Source organism: Nylanderia fulva, unplaced genomic scaffold, assembly GCF_048542155.1.
Source record: "Nylanderia fulva isolate GAGA-0341 unplaced genomic scaffold, ASM4854215v1 Scaffold6, whole genome shotgun sequence".
In the NCBI taxonomy this organism is placed as follows: domain Eukaryota; kingdom Metazoa; phylum Arthropoda; class Insecta; order Hymenoptera; family Formicidae; genus Nylanderia; species Nylanderia fulva.
The window spans coordinates 6,611,248-6,632,100 of NW_028190698.1; the positions used below are offsets into that span (position 1 = coordinate 6,611,248).

Here is a 20,853-nt window from a genome sequence, read left to right on the forward strand (position 1 = left end):
TATTTGAGAGGAGAATGGAAAGAAAACGTATTTTATCGTCGTATTCTCCGAAAAAATTTGCAACATTAAAGGAAACCTAAAATTTTTTACAATAAATGTTGTATACAAAGAGGTTTTGTAAAATAAAAAATTGTAAAAACTAATAATAGCGGGTAAGAGCAGTCGCCCGGAAAGTGAAAGACGCGGGTTCGATTCCCGCTTCAGCGACTTTTCGGACCTATATTTTTCGCGCCTATTTCTCCATATGTAAGTTTTGAGATTAATTTATATATGGAACTTAGTGATCTCAAACCAAGAAATACAGTTCCGAATAATTAATTTTTCGTGCTTTGGTTCTGTTGGCCGATTTAAAAACATCATATTTATATTCTTAATATTGAGAGCCGATAAAAATATTTCTTTCTGATAATAATAGCGGGGTTAGTGTTGGGTAAAGGCCTTAAGGCCCGCGCTTCGCGAAGGCCGAAAAGCTAATATAGTATGTGTGTATACAAAAATTTTTTATAATAAATTGATTATAAAAAATTAAAGTTTTTAATTAATTTCTTTTTTAATTGTTTTTATTTATCAATTATATTTCATTACATATAATGCTGACAATATGTATTATACATATATGTATATTGTCATATCTTGACGTTTTGGATCTGTTTCATTAAATTGCGCATAATAAAATTAGAATTCTAATTTTTACTATCTGACTATGTTACAACGATAATTATTGGATAATTAATAAAAGATTGCCGGAAGTTTCAATACTAATAAAGTCGTTTAAGGGTATAAGTGATATTTCTATTCGAAAATATTTGCGATCGAAATAATTTTATTTTTCAGATTTCTTATTATATAATATTATCTAGGAAAAAAACAATATGCTTCCAATCGGAAACCTTTCCGAATAGTTTTATAATAGATTGTTTGTGATGATATATTACGTTTCTTAAACGTTTAACTGTGTTCAGAGTGAAGAGTCTTAATGACCCGGCAACATAGATTATTCTGAATCAATGTGCGAATGTGGGGAAATGTATAATTACGGAAGCTCTGCGGTAAACCAAGGGGGATCAATGCTACTCACGTTATTGATTAATTGATGTTATCATGAAACCGCCGAATGATTCATAATATTTAAAAATTTTATTAAGTTTATATAATCATCATTAATCGTCTCCAATGTATAGTAATTATACATTTATGAAAGCTATTTTATTTAATATTTACTTTTTAATATTTACTTTTTTTAGTTTAAATATTAATAAATTACGATATTAAGTATATTTTTTAAGAATAGCAATCAATGTATAATTTATTTCGAAACAATACTAATTATATTGAAACAATAAGATAATATAATCTTACGCAGAAGTTGTCGATAATGGTTTAAGATGAAAAATTATATTTTTGACGTGAATGCTGAATTTCATCTTTATCCCTTTAAATTGTCGGTTGACTGCTTCGCTTTATCCCAAGAGTTATCCAAGTATTATGTTTGATTCGATGTTACTGGGATTTACATAAATCTCATTTATTACATTAGACTTGGATTCGATCAGTTTAATATTAAAGTTTTCAGTATACTTTTTCATTTTACACGTTATGCTGTTAATCTCCCATCAGTGTATTGTATTACAAAATTTTAGTCATATTAATTGCAAACTTTTCTTTAATTAATTCATTCTTTGAAGAGATTATCTTATAAAACGAGATAATCGTTATTCTGTGAAACTAAGTCTTATTAATTGCTTTCTAAAATTGTTTAAAAAATAGCTTTGTATTTTCTTGTTAAGATTTTTCAACATTGCTTATATTATAAGAAACAATATATTATATGATGAATACCTGTTATTCATCCAGTAATATATAATCGGATTAACCATAGAGTTGGCCATAGCAAGCCAATGGAAGCTTAAATATACGTGTTGTACATAACTGCTTTCTGCGAAATGACGGTAATGATATACAAAAATGAAGAATCCCTGGTATGGCAACCAGCACACTGCAAATATTCCCACTACAATGATAAACATTTTTACAACCTGTAACATATAAAAAATATTAAGAAAATCTTTTTAGTTTGCCTCAATTATTATTTTTTTTTAAATTAGACATTTTAATGAATCTTAAGATCGGTTATAAATATGTACAATACTTTTCAAAATTACATTTTACTTTTTATAAGAAACAACATTTATTAGGCAATTCATTTCTTATGTATTCCAGATATATTATTAAGCTTTTAATAAAGTTTGACAAATATTTTTGCTGCTGCATTTTGCAGTTACAGCTTTTGCGATTGCATAAAAACAATATTTGCAACAGTCACTTATAGTTGCATCTAATTCCAAAACTTATATTAACAATGTCCATTGTAACATGCACCGTTGAGCAATAGTATTAAGAAGAGCTTAATAGATACCTACTGTCCTCAAGTTCGGCTTGAACATTCGTCTTGCATTTGCAAGTTATTAATTTGATGATTACCAAAGGCAATTTAAAGTTTAATTTAAAACATAGAAGTAAATAATATAATTTATATCATGAAAAATATATACCTTTTGTTATTTAAACAGATAAGAACTTTTGATTTACAAATTTTCCTAACTAAAATTACAAATCGTTTCATAGTAGTAATGCGACGGCAACCTAGTTTATAAAGGTACATTTTGAAGTTTTCGGGTATTTTTGAAGATTTTCTCTATTTCTATATTTGTGATTATTTTTCAATTTTGTTAATGCATCTTCTTTTTAAAAAGTTTAAAGAAATATCATGATACAAGAAGCAAGAAAATATTTATTTTTAGATTTCACAATATGATAGCCGATACATCGATACATTTTGTACGTTATATACTTACGTCAACGCGGAATGTTACTTAAATGTATATAAGTAGATAATATAAGTAGAATCGATAACATACCTTACGTTTAGATCTCATCGACTCTCTTTGATAATGTGTAAGTTCGCCGATAGATTTTGAACCCCATAATTTTCGTCCCATGCACGTATAACAGATACCCATCACTGTCATAGGAACCAGATATGTTACAGTGAGGAATAGGAGATTGTAGCTGTAGAATAAATAATTTATGTATAACCATAAAAAATCCACAACACAACACTGTGCTATTATACCAAGTTTTATTAAAACCGTAACTCATTTCATAAAATATAGTAGCTAGCAATGCAAATTACTCAAGAAGACAAATAGGGCATATAGGGTTTTTGTTAATTGAAAGCTTAAGTTTAAAAATGCGACATAGCAGTAATATATAAGACAAATTCAATCTTTAATTCTGGATTAGTATTATATAGGTATTTATAAGAATATATTAAAAAAATGTAGATATAGAAAATTTGAGCCACACAATTACTCGATCATGTTATTGTGATAATTTTTGAATTTGTGCATAAAAATCAAAACGATTCAATTATATTCAATTTTAATAACTAAATAAATAACACTGGTAGACAAAAATACAATTTTTTTGCCTTAAAGCAAACGAAGTTGTTTCTGGTAAATTTTGATGCGCTGATTTCAAATCTGGCTCAGAAAATGTATCACGTCAAGTTTTTGAGATATTCTAATAAAAAAATGAGATTTTAGGCCATTTTTAACGACCTATAAAATCTCTAACAATTTTTTTTCAACATTTGGGTGGCATATTAAAGTACTACACTTACCCTTTCCAACGCGTAATCGATTGCTATAATCGATTGCTATAATTCTTTTTCGCTGAAATAGAGCAAATTGAACTTTTTTCGTTTTTCAACGCAACAAGGTATACCTATACGCGCGTGTAGAGAAAATACAAGGACTTAAGTATTTCGAAAAAATAAAAATTGAATCTCGAATCACAGCAATCAAATATGCGTTGGAAAGGATAAGTATAACACTTTTAATATGCCATTCATCCGAATGTTGAAAGAAAATTGTTAGAGATTTTATAGGTCATTAAAAATAGCCTGAACCTCATTTTTTGCACTTTTAGATTAGACTGTCTCAAAAACTTAACGTAATATTTTCTGAGCCAGATTCGTAATTAGCGTATCAAAATCTACCAGAAACAGCTTCGTTTGCTTAAAGCCAAAATAGTGTCGACCAGTGTAATTAAAGAGAAAGAGAAAAAGAGAATTAGGACTCAATAGTTATTAAAATTAAAAAGAAAAAACCAAATATACTTATACGTAAAGTAGAATAATAATATAATGAAAATAAAATTTTTATTGTGCAATTTTTTGATTTAAATTTATTAAATCATACGAATCACAGAATTTATTATGCAAAATATTCTCTGATTTGCAGATAAATAAAATAATTATACAAAAAATTAAATTTTTTATTCAGTTACAATGTGTTATATACATAACCGCAAAAATGTTATCTATTTGCTTCAATATATCGTGAATGAAAAAGGTTTTATTAAAAAAATTTTTGCATGCTATTTGTAATCGTTGAAGGTAAAATTTTTTGATATAACTATGTAAGAAATTTTGGATTTAGCACCAAGATAGAGGTAGCGGCGACTAAACGAGTGTGGTATTTTTTCCACCTGATTACAGCCCCACCGCTGACTCACCCCAAAAAGGAACCTCGCGCTCCGAGAGCCAAAAGTTGGAGCGGACACTCTTTCTCGGGAAGTCTCGCCGTTTACTTGCTTCGTTAATTTCGTGTACAGGCCGCGTGTCTTTGATTTATACTTTATCGAATTATACTTACGGCTTCGTCGATCCTATCGCCTAGTGCAATATTGTAATTTGTTAACGCGCTTACTATTTTGTAAAACGATTAGAAGCGTTTATTGCTTTTGTGTGCGTATTACTGTAACGATAAGCTATCTGATATAACCTTTGTAAAACATTTAATCTCTCTTTCATTGATTCTCGTGATTTTTGAAGTACCTTTTTAATTAAAGACTTATTCTTCCAAACCGAAATCTTGTTATTGTTAAAGCCTACTCGTTTCCTGACACAGCGATTATTTGGCGATCTCTTATGGGAATCAATTTGTTAATTATCTTATACTAATTAAAATTTATTTCATTTTAATAATAATTTTTGTCATTTGCTCGAAACATTTTAACAATTGTACTTTGGTACAACATATATAATTTCGATCTTGTTCTTGCAAACATTTTTTGGGGAATTTTAATCCTAAAAGAGAATATACACGAAAATCATAATCGCTTAATAACTCAAATTACACATAAGAGAAATATTCAATAAGATTACCTAGCTCTTGATGTAGAAACTGTGTGAAGTAGAATTTATATGTATGTGTGTAAATACTATTTTGATATATATATATATATATATATATATATATATATATATACATGGAACTCTGCCACTTCCTGCTAAACTGTTTTAAATTATCCTATTATATGTTATATCCAGCAGAATTGTTGTTGAATAAACTTAACTTGGAAACATTTCATATAGATATGTAGGAACAGAGACATTCTCTACGTAAACTTTAGCGATGTTCTTCGTAAGAGAAGAGTGTATTGCACTAACAGCTTTAAGTTTGCAAACTATCTAATAAATGAAAACTTCGCGGACATACATTTATCTAAAGTTTTACTTAGATGATGTACAGATATTTTCTTGAATAAGATACAATAAAAATTTACAAGAATAATTAATTAAAAATCAACATTTTTTCTCAAAAGTTTGAATATAAATATTCCTTTTTGGAATTGTTTAATTTTTTAAATTAGAAAATTTTAATTAAATTTTTTATTCAAAATTTAATTAAAAATTCAAAATTTTGTAAACTTATTCAGAGAAAGAATACGCTATAAGTATAATACAAATAATAAAAAATAAATTTGTATTTATATTTGCCACTCAAATTATAGATTATATATACAGTTATATATTTTTTCTAAGTTCAATGTATTTTAATTTTTTTTATATAATATTTATGATATTTTCCCTCGTAAAAAATATCAAAAACTTGTTCTATTTTATAAGTTAATCTTAAATTATTATTTTCGCAAAAAAAGCAAACCAGAACCATATTCAATATTGACTTTTTACGCCCTATATCAGTTTATTCTTTTTAACTTTTCCTTTTTTGCCAGACAATGTAACGCAGACTTTAAATCGATTTTACGGTGAGTTTCACAAACAAAGCGAAGCTATCAGTGACCTTAAAAGTAGCTTACCTCTTTTATATTTAAATTCTTTTAGTCTAAATTCGCATTCAAAAAAAGGATTTAAATTTTTATATTATTATATATAGTGCATGAACAAAATTTGTATCTACTCTTTCGAATTTTATACTTATAAAAGGGGATTTTATTCTAGGAAACATTTAATTAAATTCTCTTCTTTTATAGCAATTTTTTAAATTGTCGATTAGAGAGTTACTAAACTATAAAATGTAATTTTGTTAAAATTTGAAATTGAGAAAAATTATATATCAAACTTTTTCATTCATATGCTTATCTGCATTAATTAACAATGCTTTATAATTTTAATATGTTTTCTAAGTGAAAATGAATAAAATTATAGAAGTTTTTGAATTATTAATAACCCTTAATTGGCGCAAACAATGGATCAAATGCAAGGGTTCGAATTAGGTCGAACTAGTCTTATCATTCCCCGGTGATATGTTGATAGCAAACGTACACCAATCTCCCATTCTACCTTCTCAGGGTAATCGTTGATTCAATCTCTTTTGCATTTGTAATGGATCGCTGCTGCGGACACAGTTTACAGGAATTTCTTTCTGCACGCGATTTTACGTGCGCGCCTTTTCTATCAAAGAACTAATAGTCTCAATTTCTCTCACGTACACACACAGACATATTTTCAAAGTTCATTATACTAAGATCCGTAGGTTTGGCATAAAAAAATCAATAGAATGGAATTTATTTCTTACCAATATTCTGTCTTACTATGCAAATAACCTCCGTCAGGCCATAAAAGGTAACATGAAATCCTGGTTGTTCCATGGGAATATCTGTAAAGACACTATACATTAGTTTCTTTAAGCAAATTGAAATAAATAGTCATTAACGTAATACATATTGTCCAGGGAGATAGAAGAAACTCGTTAAATAGTTCTAATCTATTATTACAGTTCTAATCCATTATTAAAATATATATGCTTTTTTACATTTTCAGATATTAAAAAATAAAAGTTGAATATTTTTATATCCCTTTATAGCATAGTGATATCAAAATTGAAAAAAAAGGAAAAATAAAATAGATATAAGAAAAAAAATAATGCGGATATGAAAACTATTTAAATAGAACATCAAATAACCATATAAAATAGACTTTAAAATTGCTAAGAGATATTCGTGAATAGAAATTTTATTTGCAAAAAAATTCAATGAAAATACTAATAAAGATATCAAGTTTGCTTGCGTGCGCGTATTATTTAATTTCCATAAAACACGATTTCAAAACATTGCTGCTCCTTTTATGTTAATAATTCGGGTATCTCAATTGATATTTAGAGTAGTTTATAGTATAATGCATGCATAATTTATTTTCTATTATAAAAAACTGTTATTAACTTTTTAAAATTCATGAAAAAAACTATTAACTATATAGAAGAAAAATATTTTAGTTGACGCTAAAAATATACGAACGGTGCTTTAAAAAATTATGCTTTAGAAGCAGGCGGTCAGCTTTAAAAGGATAGGATCAGGCTTACAATTCACAGTAAAGAAAATATAATGTGTGCTTAGGATAAGAAGATTCTTAAAATCCATTACGCACATTTTTTCTATTTAAAACTTATTCTTATAAAGAAATAGAATTTTTTGAAGAACTTTTTCTGAAATTTCTCATACTGTAGAAACTCTACGCACACAATCTTTTTTGTTTTTCTATTATAAACAATAAGCTTTGCGTGTAAAGTAATTCGTATAAATTATAAATATGTATAGAGAAAAGTCATAAGCAAGGAGAAAACATTCAAAGAAAAAAATAATTAGTTTTTTAATTTATTTAAAAGAAGATGTAATACATTGCTTTTGGCTATATATTGAACCAATATATAGTCTGGGAATTATTTTGTAGTATTTAACATTCAAAATCAATTGATACAAAGTTTCGCTTGTATATTGTAAATACAACTAGTGATAGATAAAAAGGCCAACTTATCGAGCAATTATTAGAGTTGTTCTGTCAAATAAAATTTATTCCATGTATAAACTACACATAAAACATTATGTGAAAGCTACAAACCTTCTATACTCAAACTTAAGCGAAAATTACAATTATTATAAAATAAACGTTTCAACCGCACGCGGTCTTCTTCAGTATTATATTACAGTAATTATTAAAAAATACAAAATCATACAAAAATTCCACATAATATCGAAAATTAATGTTAGTTCTTCAATAAGAGTCGAGAATTTATAAGCAGTTAAAGCGTGTTTTAATCCGTCATATCCAACAAATGTTCGCCTCGATATGATCTTTGATTTTATTCAAATCTCGAAAAGTTTCATCGTTAATATGCGAGAAATTAATACGTTCCGTAAGCGTTGACATCGTCCTTCTTGACAATTTTAACCACGTTTTTTTTAAAAAGTTATTGAAGATGACACAAGACAAGACCAACAATATAAAAAGACACCTCATTTCAAACTTACGTGGAGAGTTTGAAATGAGGTGTCTTTTTATATTGTTGGTCTTGTCTTGTGTCATCTTCAATAACTTTTTAAAAAAAACGTGGTTAAAATTGTCAAGAAGGACGATGTCAACGCCTACGGAACGTATTAATTTCTCGCATATTAACGATGAAACTTTTCGAGATTTGAATAAAATCAAAGATCATATCGAGGCAAACATTTGTTGGATATGACGGATTAAAACACGCTTTAACTGCTTATAAATTCTCGACTCTTATTGAAGAACTAACATTAATTTTCGATATTATGTGGAATTTTTGTATAATTTTGTATTTTTTAATAATTACTGTAATATAATACTGTGAAGAAGACCGCGTGCGGTTGAAACGTTTATTTTATAATAATTGTAATTTTCGCTTAAGTTTGAGTATAGAATGTTTGTAGCTTTCACATAATGTTTTATGTTTAGTTTATACATGAAATAAATTTTATTTGACAGAACAACTCTAATAATTGCTCGATAAGTTGGCCTTTTTATCTATCACTAGTTGTATTTAACATTCAAATTAAATAGTATTTAATAATTTTATATTATTATTAAAAACTTTATTTTTTTAATTTTAAATTCGTATATTTTTATTAATTTTATTTTTGTATTTATGTGTTTATTTACGCCTCACCTACTGCGCTGGTTCTTTATTGTTTTTTAATTGATTGTATACTTTCATTAATGTTATCTTTATTTATTTAATCTAACTTATTAGCTCATATTTTGACCAATTATATTTACGATATATAAAGTATGGTACCTGCTTTTAGTTTTTTATTTTATTATATCTTTATATACTTAATAGCTTATACTGATAATAATCTATCTTAAATACTTGATGATTATACAAATATACAAAATAATGCATAAAGTAAAATTACATAAAATGACTTGTAAAGATCCAACCTTTAAAAATCTAAAATATTTATAAATATCGATGTAGATAATATAATTACATAGCAAGATACGAACAAGTCACGAACTAAAGCATTATAATTGAGTTGTAAAGTGAAGAAAGGGACCGTATAAAATTAAAACCACGTTATATGTAATACATGTTTAAGAGTCTTGCTTTTATGTGGTAAATTAAATTAAATAAAGTAAGAGATTTTTAATGAAACACATTCTCTTTCGAATATTTCTTTACCGACTATAACTTTGAAATTGTATATAATTAAATTACAAGAGTAATATCTAAAGTCACATTATAAGTTCTTTTTCCACAGAACATATTTATTTTAAAAAAATGTATTTTACGGAAATATAATAAGGAATTTTTATGTGACATGCTTTCATGCAGAGTAAGATTCTAGAATAAAAGAAACAACGCAATGAAATAATTTTATAGTTATATGCAATATATATATTTTTTACTTTCTTATTGTGTCCTAAAAAATTTGTATTTTTTGCTAACATTTTTTAATGCAAAATTAAATATCAAAAATTATTTAATTATATGTAATTTTAGATATATATACTTATAAATATATTTACTTAAAGTACAAAATGAAAAATTATAAATAAAAAAGGTATATATACATACAATATGTATATATACAAAATATAAAATAATAGATCATATCAATAAAACAGATTCTTTGAAGAACGCATTTCCGTTTCAAGCACGTGCAGATAGTAAATGTATCACGGTGCAAATGTGAAATTCTAGACACGTCTACAAGGATACATGCATGCCATAGAGTATGCCAAATCACTTACACAGGACAATTTTGAAAATAAAAGATACAGAATGTATGTAAAGTAATATTTTACTTTTAACTTTTTGGTCTGTGTATATGTAAAGTGTGTGTATGTGTGTATACGTTCTTCAAGGAATATGTATATTTTATTGATCTGTTATATTATAAGAAATAATATGTAAAGTGCAAAAAATACGAAAGCAGAATTGATACCATTATTCAAATACATCGCAGTTACCATTAAAATATGAAAATTATTATATTCTGATTCACTTTTATCACATTTACATTCAAAATTCTTTGAAAAAATAAATATTTATATTAAATTAAATAAATAAAAATTTATTATAAAAAAGAGAGATAATAAAAAATACATTATAACTTTGGATTCTGAAGTTATTCAGATCCTGAATATAAAAATTAGCATATAATTATACTTACCTACGCGATGATGTTGTGGAATATAAAAGGCACGGAATCGCTAGTGCAGATGAAATGCTCCAGATTAAAATTAAAGTAATTACTGTTCTCTTGCGAGACATATGATGTTTAAGAGGATGCATAATGGCCATGTATCTGCAACAAACGGCATGACATCGCTACTTAATATTCTCCTCCAGATTCCAGCGAATTACTGAGATTTATGACGATTAATCCGTTGTCATCATCTCTTGTTTTACAAGACTTTCTTATTATAAAGTTTTGTTGCATAAAAAATATATGTATATAGATATTGCTGTTTGTTACAATTAAATATTATTTTTAAAAAAATTTGGATTATATTATTTTTTTTAAAGAGCTTGTAATTATAGAAAAGATACTTTTAAGTATACTATGTATATATCTTTTTTTTGCTATTTTACAAGTAGAATTTTACATCTTTCTGTCATCGTTTTAATATTGTTTCTTTTAATGACTATATTCACAAACCATAAACAATTTTGTTATACATTTTGCATGTATATATTTTTTCAAGTTTTTTGTTTTCTATGCATAAAATTTATATATATATATATATATATTTAATTGCTTTACACACACACACACACACACACACACACACACATACGCGCACACACACACATATATATATATATTTAATATACACATATTGCAACTTTCACATGAAATCCAATACAATATACAAACAGCAATTATGCGAATTGACACGATTTTATGCTAAAATTGCATGCAGTAAAGGTGTAAATTGTTATGTAAATTGCTGCCAATTATAATAGGAATTTAGATTGAAAATATCCCTTGCATATTAAACATAATGTTGTATGTGCAACATAATTTTATTCGAACTTATTGCTATATGTATGTGCATAGGACTGTAATAATAGACTGCGTAATAAACTAATATGTATTTTATAATCAATACTAGACAACCTCTGTAGCTCTTACTTTAATAGCATATATAAATACAATAAACCAATAAATATTATAAAATCTATGTAATAAATATTTTTTAATCAATTTTAAATATATAATATGTGCAAACTATAAAATTTACACTTTATAAACATATTTCTGTAACAAGTTAAAATATATTATTTACAATTGTTTGGTATCTTTAAAGCTACTTGTAACTATCATTGCAAATTAACGCAATATATAGCCTAAACATAGAAATTATCGTGTATGTTTTCCGCAAATATTTATTAAATTACAAGTAAATCCCTTGCGTCGACATTAGCTCTTACAACTCGCCCTACATTGCAGGTTAATCAATCACTGTATCTTATTTGATTAAACTTAATAAACTGTTCTTATTGCGTGCAATAACTGTTGTTATTCTAAATTAAGTAAACAACAGTTTATTAAGTTTAACCAAACAAGATATATAGTGAATGATTAGTTTTTAAAACATCATATTTAAAATATAAAGATAAAATCTTTATCTAAACTTTAATCAAAATTTTAATTTTTTTAGTACAAAAAATTATTTCTTTATTTACATCTGACGAAAAAATAAATAGTAGCAGATTGAATTTAAGAAATTTACTTTTAATATGTTTTTTGTTAAAACTTATTTGTTCGAGAGTCATGTTAATAATGCTATTGGATACAGGTTCATTTAACAATAAGTTTACAATATGTGATAAATAAGTTTACACTTATTGTTAAATGAACCTGTTTTTATATATATGTATATATATATATATATATATATATATATATAAAAACAGGTTTATTTAACAATAAGTGTATATATATATATATATATATATTATATATATTATATATATTATATATATATATATATATAAAAACAGGTTTATTTAACAATAAGTGTAAACTTATTTATCACATATATATATATATATATATATATATATATACATATATATAAAAACATCATCGATATAGTCTAGATCATATTTATACGTGGAATTTTATTGTAGACTTGTAAATTTTAGCTTTTCTCTATCGTGAAGAGAAGAACATAAAGCGCAAAAGTAATTGTCAAGTTTAGTTTCTCTCTGGAAACTTGTTGTATGCTTTATTGCATGGCGTTAAATTAAATACTAAATTGAAAAAAAACCGAAAGAAAATACATCGATGAATCTTTCGTGAAACAAAGATTCGTGTATTTAATTACATGTTTCATGGTAGTTTTATTCAGTTCTTGCCGAATTAGTTTCAGCGGGACAATAAACACTTTACGTTTGAAATACGAATCTTGTTCATACGCCATGCAATAAAGCATACAACGAGTTTCCAGAGAGAAACTAAACTTGACAATTACTTTTGCGCTTTATGTTCTTCTCTTCACGATCGAGAAAAGCTAGAATTTACAAGTCTACAATAAAATTCCACATATAAATATGATCTAGACTATATCGATGATATTTTTATATCAATAAAAACACAGAAAAATAAGTTTATAAAAATTTTACAAAAATTAATAATAAGTAATAAAGAATATTACCATATGCATTTTTAAAAAGAAAATCTCTCATGCCCATTATTACATGTGCGTGTCGAGTAGCTTACACATTTCGCCTATCAATCATTCTACATATACGTGTTCTAATAATTAGAACTTCTCATCCTTTGAAATGTGTTAACAGTTTGCATACTATTCGACAAGATCTCACATTTCACGCTATGTGATATTTTATTACTATTAGCCTATGAAAAGTGTTAATATTGTGTGTGTATAGTGTTCACACAATAAAATAAATATTAAATAGATATAAAGTCAAACAAATTTTTTTGTTAAATAATATTCTAAATCTATTATATGTAATAAATAATTTATATGTGTATATTGCAATTTATAAATAATATTATTAAAATTACTTTTCAATGAAGTACGTTTAGTTTAATTTATAATATTACATATATACATATATATACACAGAAAAAAAGGAATCCTTGATTTAAGTATATTTTTATTCTTGAACGCTATTTGATTGATTTAAGCATAGAATGCTCTTTGTAATCACAAATTTTCATTTGCTTTAATAATAAATAAGTTTGTGTAAAGTATATTTTATCCTTAAGATATATTCTTGTTTTAAAAATCGCATATGGTAAAAACAAACTTAGTCACATTTAAACTAAGAATTATTATATTTATTTGAAAGTACCGCTTATATCCGATGCACACTTGTCACTTGTCCTTGCAATATTTATAAGTAAATTTCAGCTTCAACCAAGAATATTTTGCACTTTGTTTTAAGGATAAATTATCCTTTATCCAAAATTATTTATATTTGGTGCTATTATAAGGATAAAATATACTTGAATCAAAGCATATTTGCATTCTCTCAAGGATACTGTTTTTTCTGTGTACATATATATTATAAAGCGATACTGCGATAATTGATATAGTCTGATTAAATAACATTTTAATTAAGAGAAAATATATACATTTTTATATAAGGACAAGAAGAACATTGGCTAAAATAAGAGTCAGGCACGGAAAACAAAGCGCGAATAAATTACCTTCAAAATTATATATTATATATATTCGCGCTTTGTTTTCCGTGCCTGGCTCTTATTTTAGCCAATGTTCTTCTTGTCCTTATATAAAAATGTATTTATTTTCTCTTAATTAAAATGTTATTTAATCAGACTATATCAATTATTGCAGTATTGTTTTATAATATATATGTATATATGTATATTATAAAGCGATACTGCAATAACAAACATTTTTGATACAGATAAACTTAGCTATTATAATGATGGATTTGGACTTATTTTCTTTTACGTCATTTTGATATAATATTCATATAATAGATCTATATATGTATCTGCAAAAGATTCACAACTTTCTTACTTGATCAAACATTTATTTTAATTTTTGTAAAATTTTTCATATACATATACATATGTACATATATATATATATATATATATATATATATATATATATATTATATGGCATTTTTACAATCCCAGACAACAAAACGTCTAAAATCGGGATCTTTACACATCATTTATAGACATTAATATGTATTGTAATATGTCTTTAAGACGTCTTTAAGATATCTTTAAGGTGTTTTATGTCCTGTTTTTAGATGTTGTTTGGGATGCCATCTAAATATATACTATGAACGTTTGTTCTTATATAATAGCTGGAATCGATACTTTCTGTCGGAATCGTTGAAATTGCTTGAAGGTCCAAGCATAATTTTTAGTATATTTACAAAGTAAAGACAGTCCAAAAAGGGATTAAAATGTTTTTTTTTTTTTTTAATTAAAGGAATTTTTTGAAAATAATTATTCGCATTCTATTTTCTGCGCTTGGCTTCTATTAGTCAGTTTTCTTTTTGCTTTCATATTATTAAGATTAGAATCTCTCTCATTTTATCTTTATATATATATATATATATATTATATTATATTATATTATTTAAAAATGCATTTCCACTTTCATCTTTTAATCGCATAGAAATGCAGCCGTCACTCCGTCATTGTACGCTGAAACAATAGTGACGTAGACAAAATGGCTGCATTGTTTTCCGTGCGAATTTTTAGATATATACATAGAGAACTACCATTGCGAGTTATTTCGAAAACGTCGAAACTAGTGATATTTCGTGTTGCGAAGCACCTAGCATTCTACGCGCGGTAAGAATTACCATTTCGAAACAAGTTTTGCAAACGACTACACCGACGCATTGTCTACGAGAATGTATTAAATCATTTATCATGATAGATCAAAATATTAATAAACGTGAGCACGTGCATGTGCAATTTAAACTGATGTAAAATCTAAATATAAATGCATCTCAAAAACAAATCAATTTTTCTTTTAGATGAAATGTCATGCTTTCTAATCAATATTATTGAAACTTTTACTTTACATACGCTTAACCAGTTAATTATTATTAATATAATCATGTGTTATTTAATTTGTATATTTAATATTATATTAACTAGATTTTATATTTTTTTTAAAGACTTTAAAGAAATCGACAAACTATCCTAATATTTTAATATTTTTTTATAATTAAATGACATTTGAAAAGGTAAATGTCTACAATTTTTATTTTAAATTATATAAATGAGTTATATTAGTATTATTTTTGAGTAATATTACGAGAAGAAATACTATTACATCTACCACAAGAGAATAAAGAATGAAATGTCAAATATTATGTGTATTAAGAATTAATAATTTCTAATCAAAGCAACAATATAGATTAAAAGATAAATTTTCTATTGTTTGCCATCTTATTGTCTTACATTAATTAAATTTAATGTAATTTTTCTTACATTAAGAGTCATATTTGTAACTTTCATATTTAACTTTTATTTTTAACTGTTATATTTTTATATTTAGTTATCTATAAATCAATTGAATTTAACGATAGATCTACAAAAATAACACATTATAAAGTTATAAAAGTTACCAAATGGTACTTAATAAATGTTTAAAAGGGTATTCAATCTAATTTCCGGTAACATCGACGATCCGACATACACAAACCATAACACGTGAGAAGCATAGCTATGCAGAACCTTTCGAACTTCGATTTCCCTTTAGAATACGCGAAAAGCATAGTAACATGGAAATGCATTGGAACTCGTTTAATGTTTTAAGATATTCAAGAAAATTTACTTTTATCCAATTACGTTTTCTAATTATATTGTAGAACATTTTAAACATTTTGAAAATGGTAAATCTTCTAATATTCAATGCGTATTATAGGCAAGAGAATTTTGGGTATTACAAGGTAAATTTTATTATGATATAATATTGCATAAAATATTAAATATTAAAAATTAGTTACATATATATTTTTATTTCAAAAATATCTTTCGCGAACAAAATATAATTTTAAATGTAGTAAAACATAAACTATTATAACGTTTGGATATATTATATGGCTCTCGGGGAAACAGTATTAACTATTGGCGTTGATTGATCATTAAATCACTTCAATTTTTAATACACTGTTATTAATTGATTGATCGTTGATTGGAAATTTGTTAACAAACATTTTTGATACAGATAAACTTAACTATTATAATGATGGATTTGGACTTATTTTCTTTTACGTCATTCTGATATAATATTCATATAATAGACCTATATATGTGTATCTGCACAAGATTCACAACTTTCTTACTCGATCAAACATTTATTTTAATTTTATCTGTTTATTAAGAAACTATGCAAGGAAAATATTTCCAAACTTATTTAACTCAGTCGGATAATTAACATTAGGTTCATTTTACCAAAGTTCATTATACCTATTCCAAATGTAAGCACTTTGGTGAATAAAACAAACTCATCCTTCTATTAATTAGCCAGCATACCAGAAAAAGGTAATTTAAGCCATTATCCTATCTTTCTAAGTGCTGGCTATAAATATATCATATCGTAAGTAAATATCAGTTTTTGCAGCTTCGACAATGCTTTAGTAATATTTTTTAAAGTTAAAATTTATATTTAACATCAAATACATCTATATAAAAATAAAAGAACTAAGAGTTGAAATTACAATAATTTCTTATTTAAGTTAATTCAAACGTATAGTTTGTGCATTTTTTAATATTTTTATTTTTATCATGATCTTTGCTATACTGTTCAGCCTAATAACAATTAGCTTACGCCAATCCTAATCCTCTTACATCAATTAACGTTCATTGTATCTATTCTCGTGCCCGTTTCTATTCCTGAAGTTTTGTACAACTTTTACTTCAATTTCCACTGCGCGCAATTTATCATTAAATAATTTAGCTGTGGAACTTTAAAATTCTTTTAGCGTCGTGTTACGCCTTACTATTATCTAAGTAATTACGTAACTACAGATACCATTGAAATGAACTATGTATGCATTTTCTATTAAATGCGGCAAAAAAGCTTTATTACAAATTATAATAATTTTCTGTTTAAACTAAAACTAAGCACATTTATAAGTTCAAAAATTTTAATTAATTCTAAAAAATTAATAAATAACAAAAAAAAAATATTAAAATTCTCAAAAAATAAACAAACATTTTACAAATTATACATATATAAAATGAGAATTTTGTATAATAAACGCTCTTTTTCATAATTTATTATAAATACATTTTTTATGTATAAACTTTCAATTAAATAATATATATTATATTATAATATATAAAATGCATATAATGCACTATATAAGATGTGAATGATGTGTACGTCAAGGAAAATTAATTTTTTTTTAATATTTGACTTCAGCGACTTTGCCTCGATATTTTTCTCGCCGACACTTCTTTAAGGATATCAGGAAGGAGTTTATTAAAATTAATTTTCTTTGAAACTGACATACTATTATCCGCGCGTCTGATACCTATTTGTATTTCACATTGAGAGCTTTACTACTTTCTCAGTTGTTAGTGCATACTAAAAAGATGACATCATTACTATATATGTATATATTTCTAGGCAGAATGAATCGGGGTGTGCGTAGACTCTGAATAGCATTGCCAGTAATAATAAGAGTCACTCGGCAAGCGAAAAAGTCGAGTTTGATTCCCAGTTCACAATAACTTCTCTCCGATATTCTTCTCGCCTACGTTTCTTTATATGAATCAGAAAAGGTTTATTAAAAAATAAAAAATCTCGAATTAAGATTAATTTAATTACTTGATATCGCATCCAAAAAAATTGTGCTTTGATGAACATGAATTATAATTAATCAGTTTTAATAAAAAATTAATTTTTCTTAAAATTGATGCACTACCAATTTGCATCTGACTCTTACTATATAACCTGTTGAAACTAAAATTTGTATTTTACATTAAGAGTATTATTAATTATATATATATATATATATATATATATATATATAATTATAACTTATACTAAAAAAAGTATTATCATTTAATTTTATATTTTACGCTAACTAAAAATCACTGCAGCATGTTTTTTAAATAGAAATAAAAAATATATAGAGAAATTATTTCGTATTTGTAATTTTTCTCTTATTTTTACGACAAGTGGATTTATCATTATTGCACCGCAATCGAGCATTTTTATTAATGAGAATTTTATTGAAATGTTAATTAATTCAACTTGTAGTAAACGCTATCCATTTCATAGAGTACACCACAGACATTGATTAATAATGCTTGCAGTACTGTTATGTAGACACGCAACGTGTACCCAATGTACATTTGTAACTTAACAAAATACAAGGCATGAGCAATATTAAAAAGTTTCGTAATTGAGAATGTTCTGCACATATGTGCATTTTGTAATTAAATTATAATTGCATAAGCTTTTTTAATTAGTGATTTGTATGTATAAGATACATTCAATTTGATTTTATTGGATGATTAGAATTCATAATATTTGTCTCAAAATAAACATAAAATTAAGGATAGGTTTAATTTCCACATATGTCTTATAATAGATTTTAAATTTAATCTAGATAATTCTCCCGATCGTTTAATATTTGTCTCAATATTGAAATAGATTAAATACTGTAATATATAAAAAAACAAAATATCATATTATAAAGAATATAATTATACATATTTATAAAGCACAAAGTACAGTATTATATAAAAAATTATTATGTCATTATAAATAATTATTAAATAATTTACTATATGTTTAATTAAATTAATGGATTATGTAATGAAGAAGAAACGTGAAAAACAGATCAGATATCATAATATTACTGTAAATTGATCGAATATCAATGTTATTATTGTACTAAGTTTTTTTAAGAATAAATCGATAAATTTGTTTAGTAACTTTGCAACTTGAGAAAATTTATAACCATGTGCGCAAACACTCTCTGAAAAATCTTAAGATTTACTCTTATAATATACGAAAACAATATGATAAGAAGTAAAATATAGACAAACAACTGTGTGGTATGCTAATCGAAATGATAAGAATATTGATGAAACTTTGGCTACAGCTTGTAGATATTAAATATGAAAAAGAATATAAAACATTTTTGCTATATGACTGCTATAACAAAAAATAAAGAAACAAATTTTATAAACTATAACTGTGAAAAATAATTTAGATATTGAAGAGAAATAGAATATAAATGGTGTGAATACGTGTAAAATAATACGTATAAAATATTTTTGTGTTATTGAATTTCTCACGTTCGCCAAATAACATATTTGTATATTTTGTTTATCTCTAGAATTTAAAAAAAAATTTATTTAAAATAAAAAGTTATATTTGAAATAACCATAATATTTTTTTTCAAGTGTAAGACAGACAATAAAAGCCAAATCGCGGATGACAGTGCGTTATCCCAACGAAACTAAATTTTTTCGTTAAAATTAAATACCTGTGCACAGGCACCAAATTTTACTTTGTCACGGCCAAGATTTAAAATTGGAATAATCTCTACAAGAGATTTAATTCCATACATCCCCTGCCCCCCCCCCCCCCCCCAAGGAAATAAATGCGAGAGAAAAATATAGATCCGAAAGTCGCTGAATCGGGAAAATATAATATTTTTATTTTATATTCTATATAACTTAACTATTTGCTATATACACAAATAAAATATCGTAATAAATAAATTTAAGAAAATATTTTTGTTGCATTGTTTTATTTATGTCATATAAGATTAAGCATGTATGCGTGACGGTATATTTATGATATATCTATGAAATAAATTGCGTGTTATACACATCTTTGAAAAAAAAAAAATGCACACTATGAAAAATAATAAAAGTAGAACGGTATAAGATAGAGAGAGAAGATCGATTTATTGGAAACATACTATGCATTTATAGAACACCTTATTCACTTCCGAACAAATATGTGAAATGGTGCTCTTTAGTACATTTGACTATCTCTAGAAACTGCATCAGATATCAATTGAATCCAAATGATACCAAAATCAAATCGTGATATTTCAATTTGAGTATTTCTTTAATGACTAACAGCGATTTCGATGCAATAGTAGCTTTTCTACCGCATGTCACCATTAAAAAGGATCTATGGAAGCAAGTGTTCGTATGTCTCAATTTTGTCGACGTATTTCAGGATTAAGTTTAAAGCTGTGTATATGTCGACGAAAAAACGATTGTTTT

General features: G+C 25.7%; 1 protein-coding gene across 1 annotated transcript in view; it reads right to left on the bottom strand.

The window, feature by feature from the left end:
* Positions 1-20,853, bottom strand: part of LOC114944626 (tachykinin-like peptides receptor 86C) — a 49,405-nt gene that overhangs the window by 5,745 nt on the left and 22,807 nt on the right. The window contains exons 3-6 of the mRNA XM_085487738.1: positions 10,786-10,920; positions 6,888-6,968; positions 2,919-3,069; positions 1,840-2,036 (exon numbers count right to left, since the gene is read on the bottom strand). Coding sequence (XP_085343864.1) covers positions 1,840-2,036; positions 2,919-3,069; positions 6,888-6,968; positions 10,786-10,920 — 564 coding nt within the window. The remainder of the gene's footprint in view (positions 1-1,839; positions 2,037-2,918; positions 3,070-6,887; positions 6,969-10,785; positions 10,921-20,853) is intronic.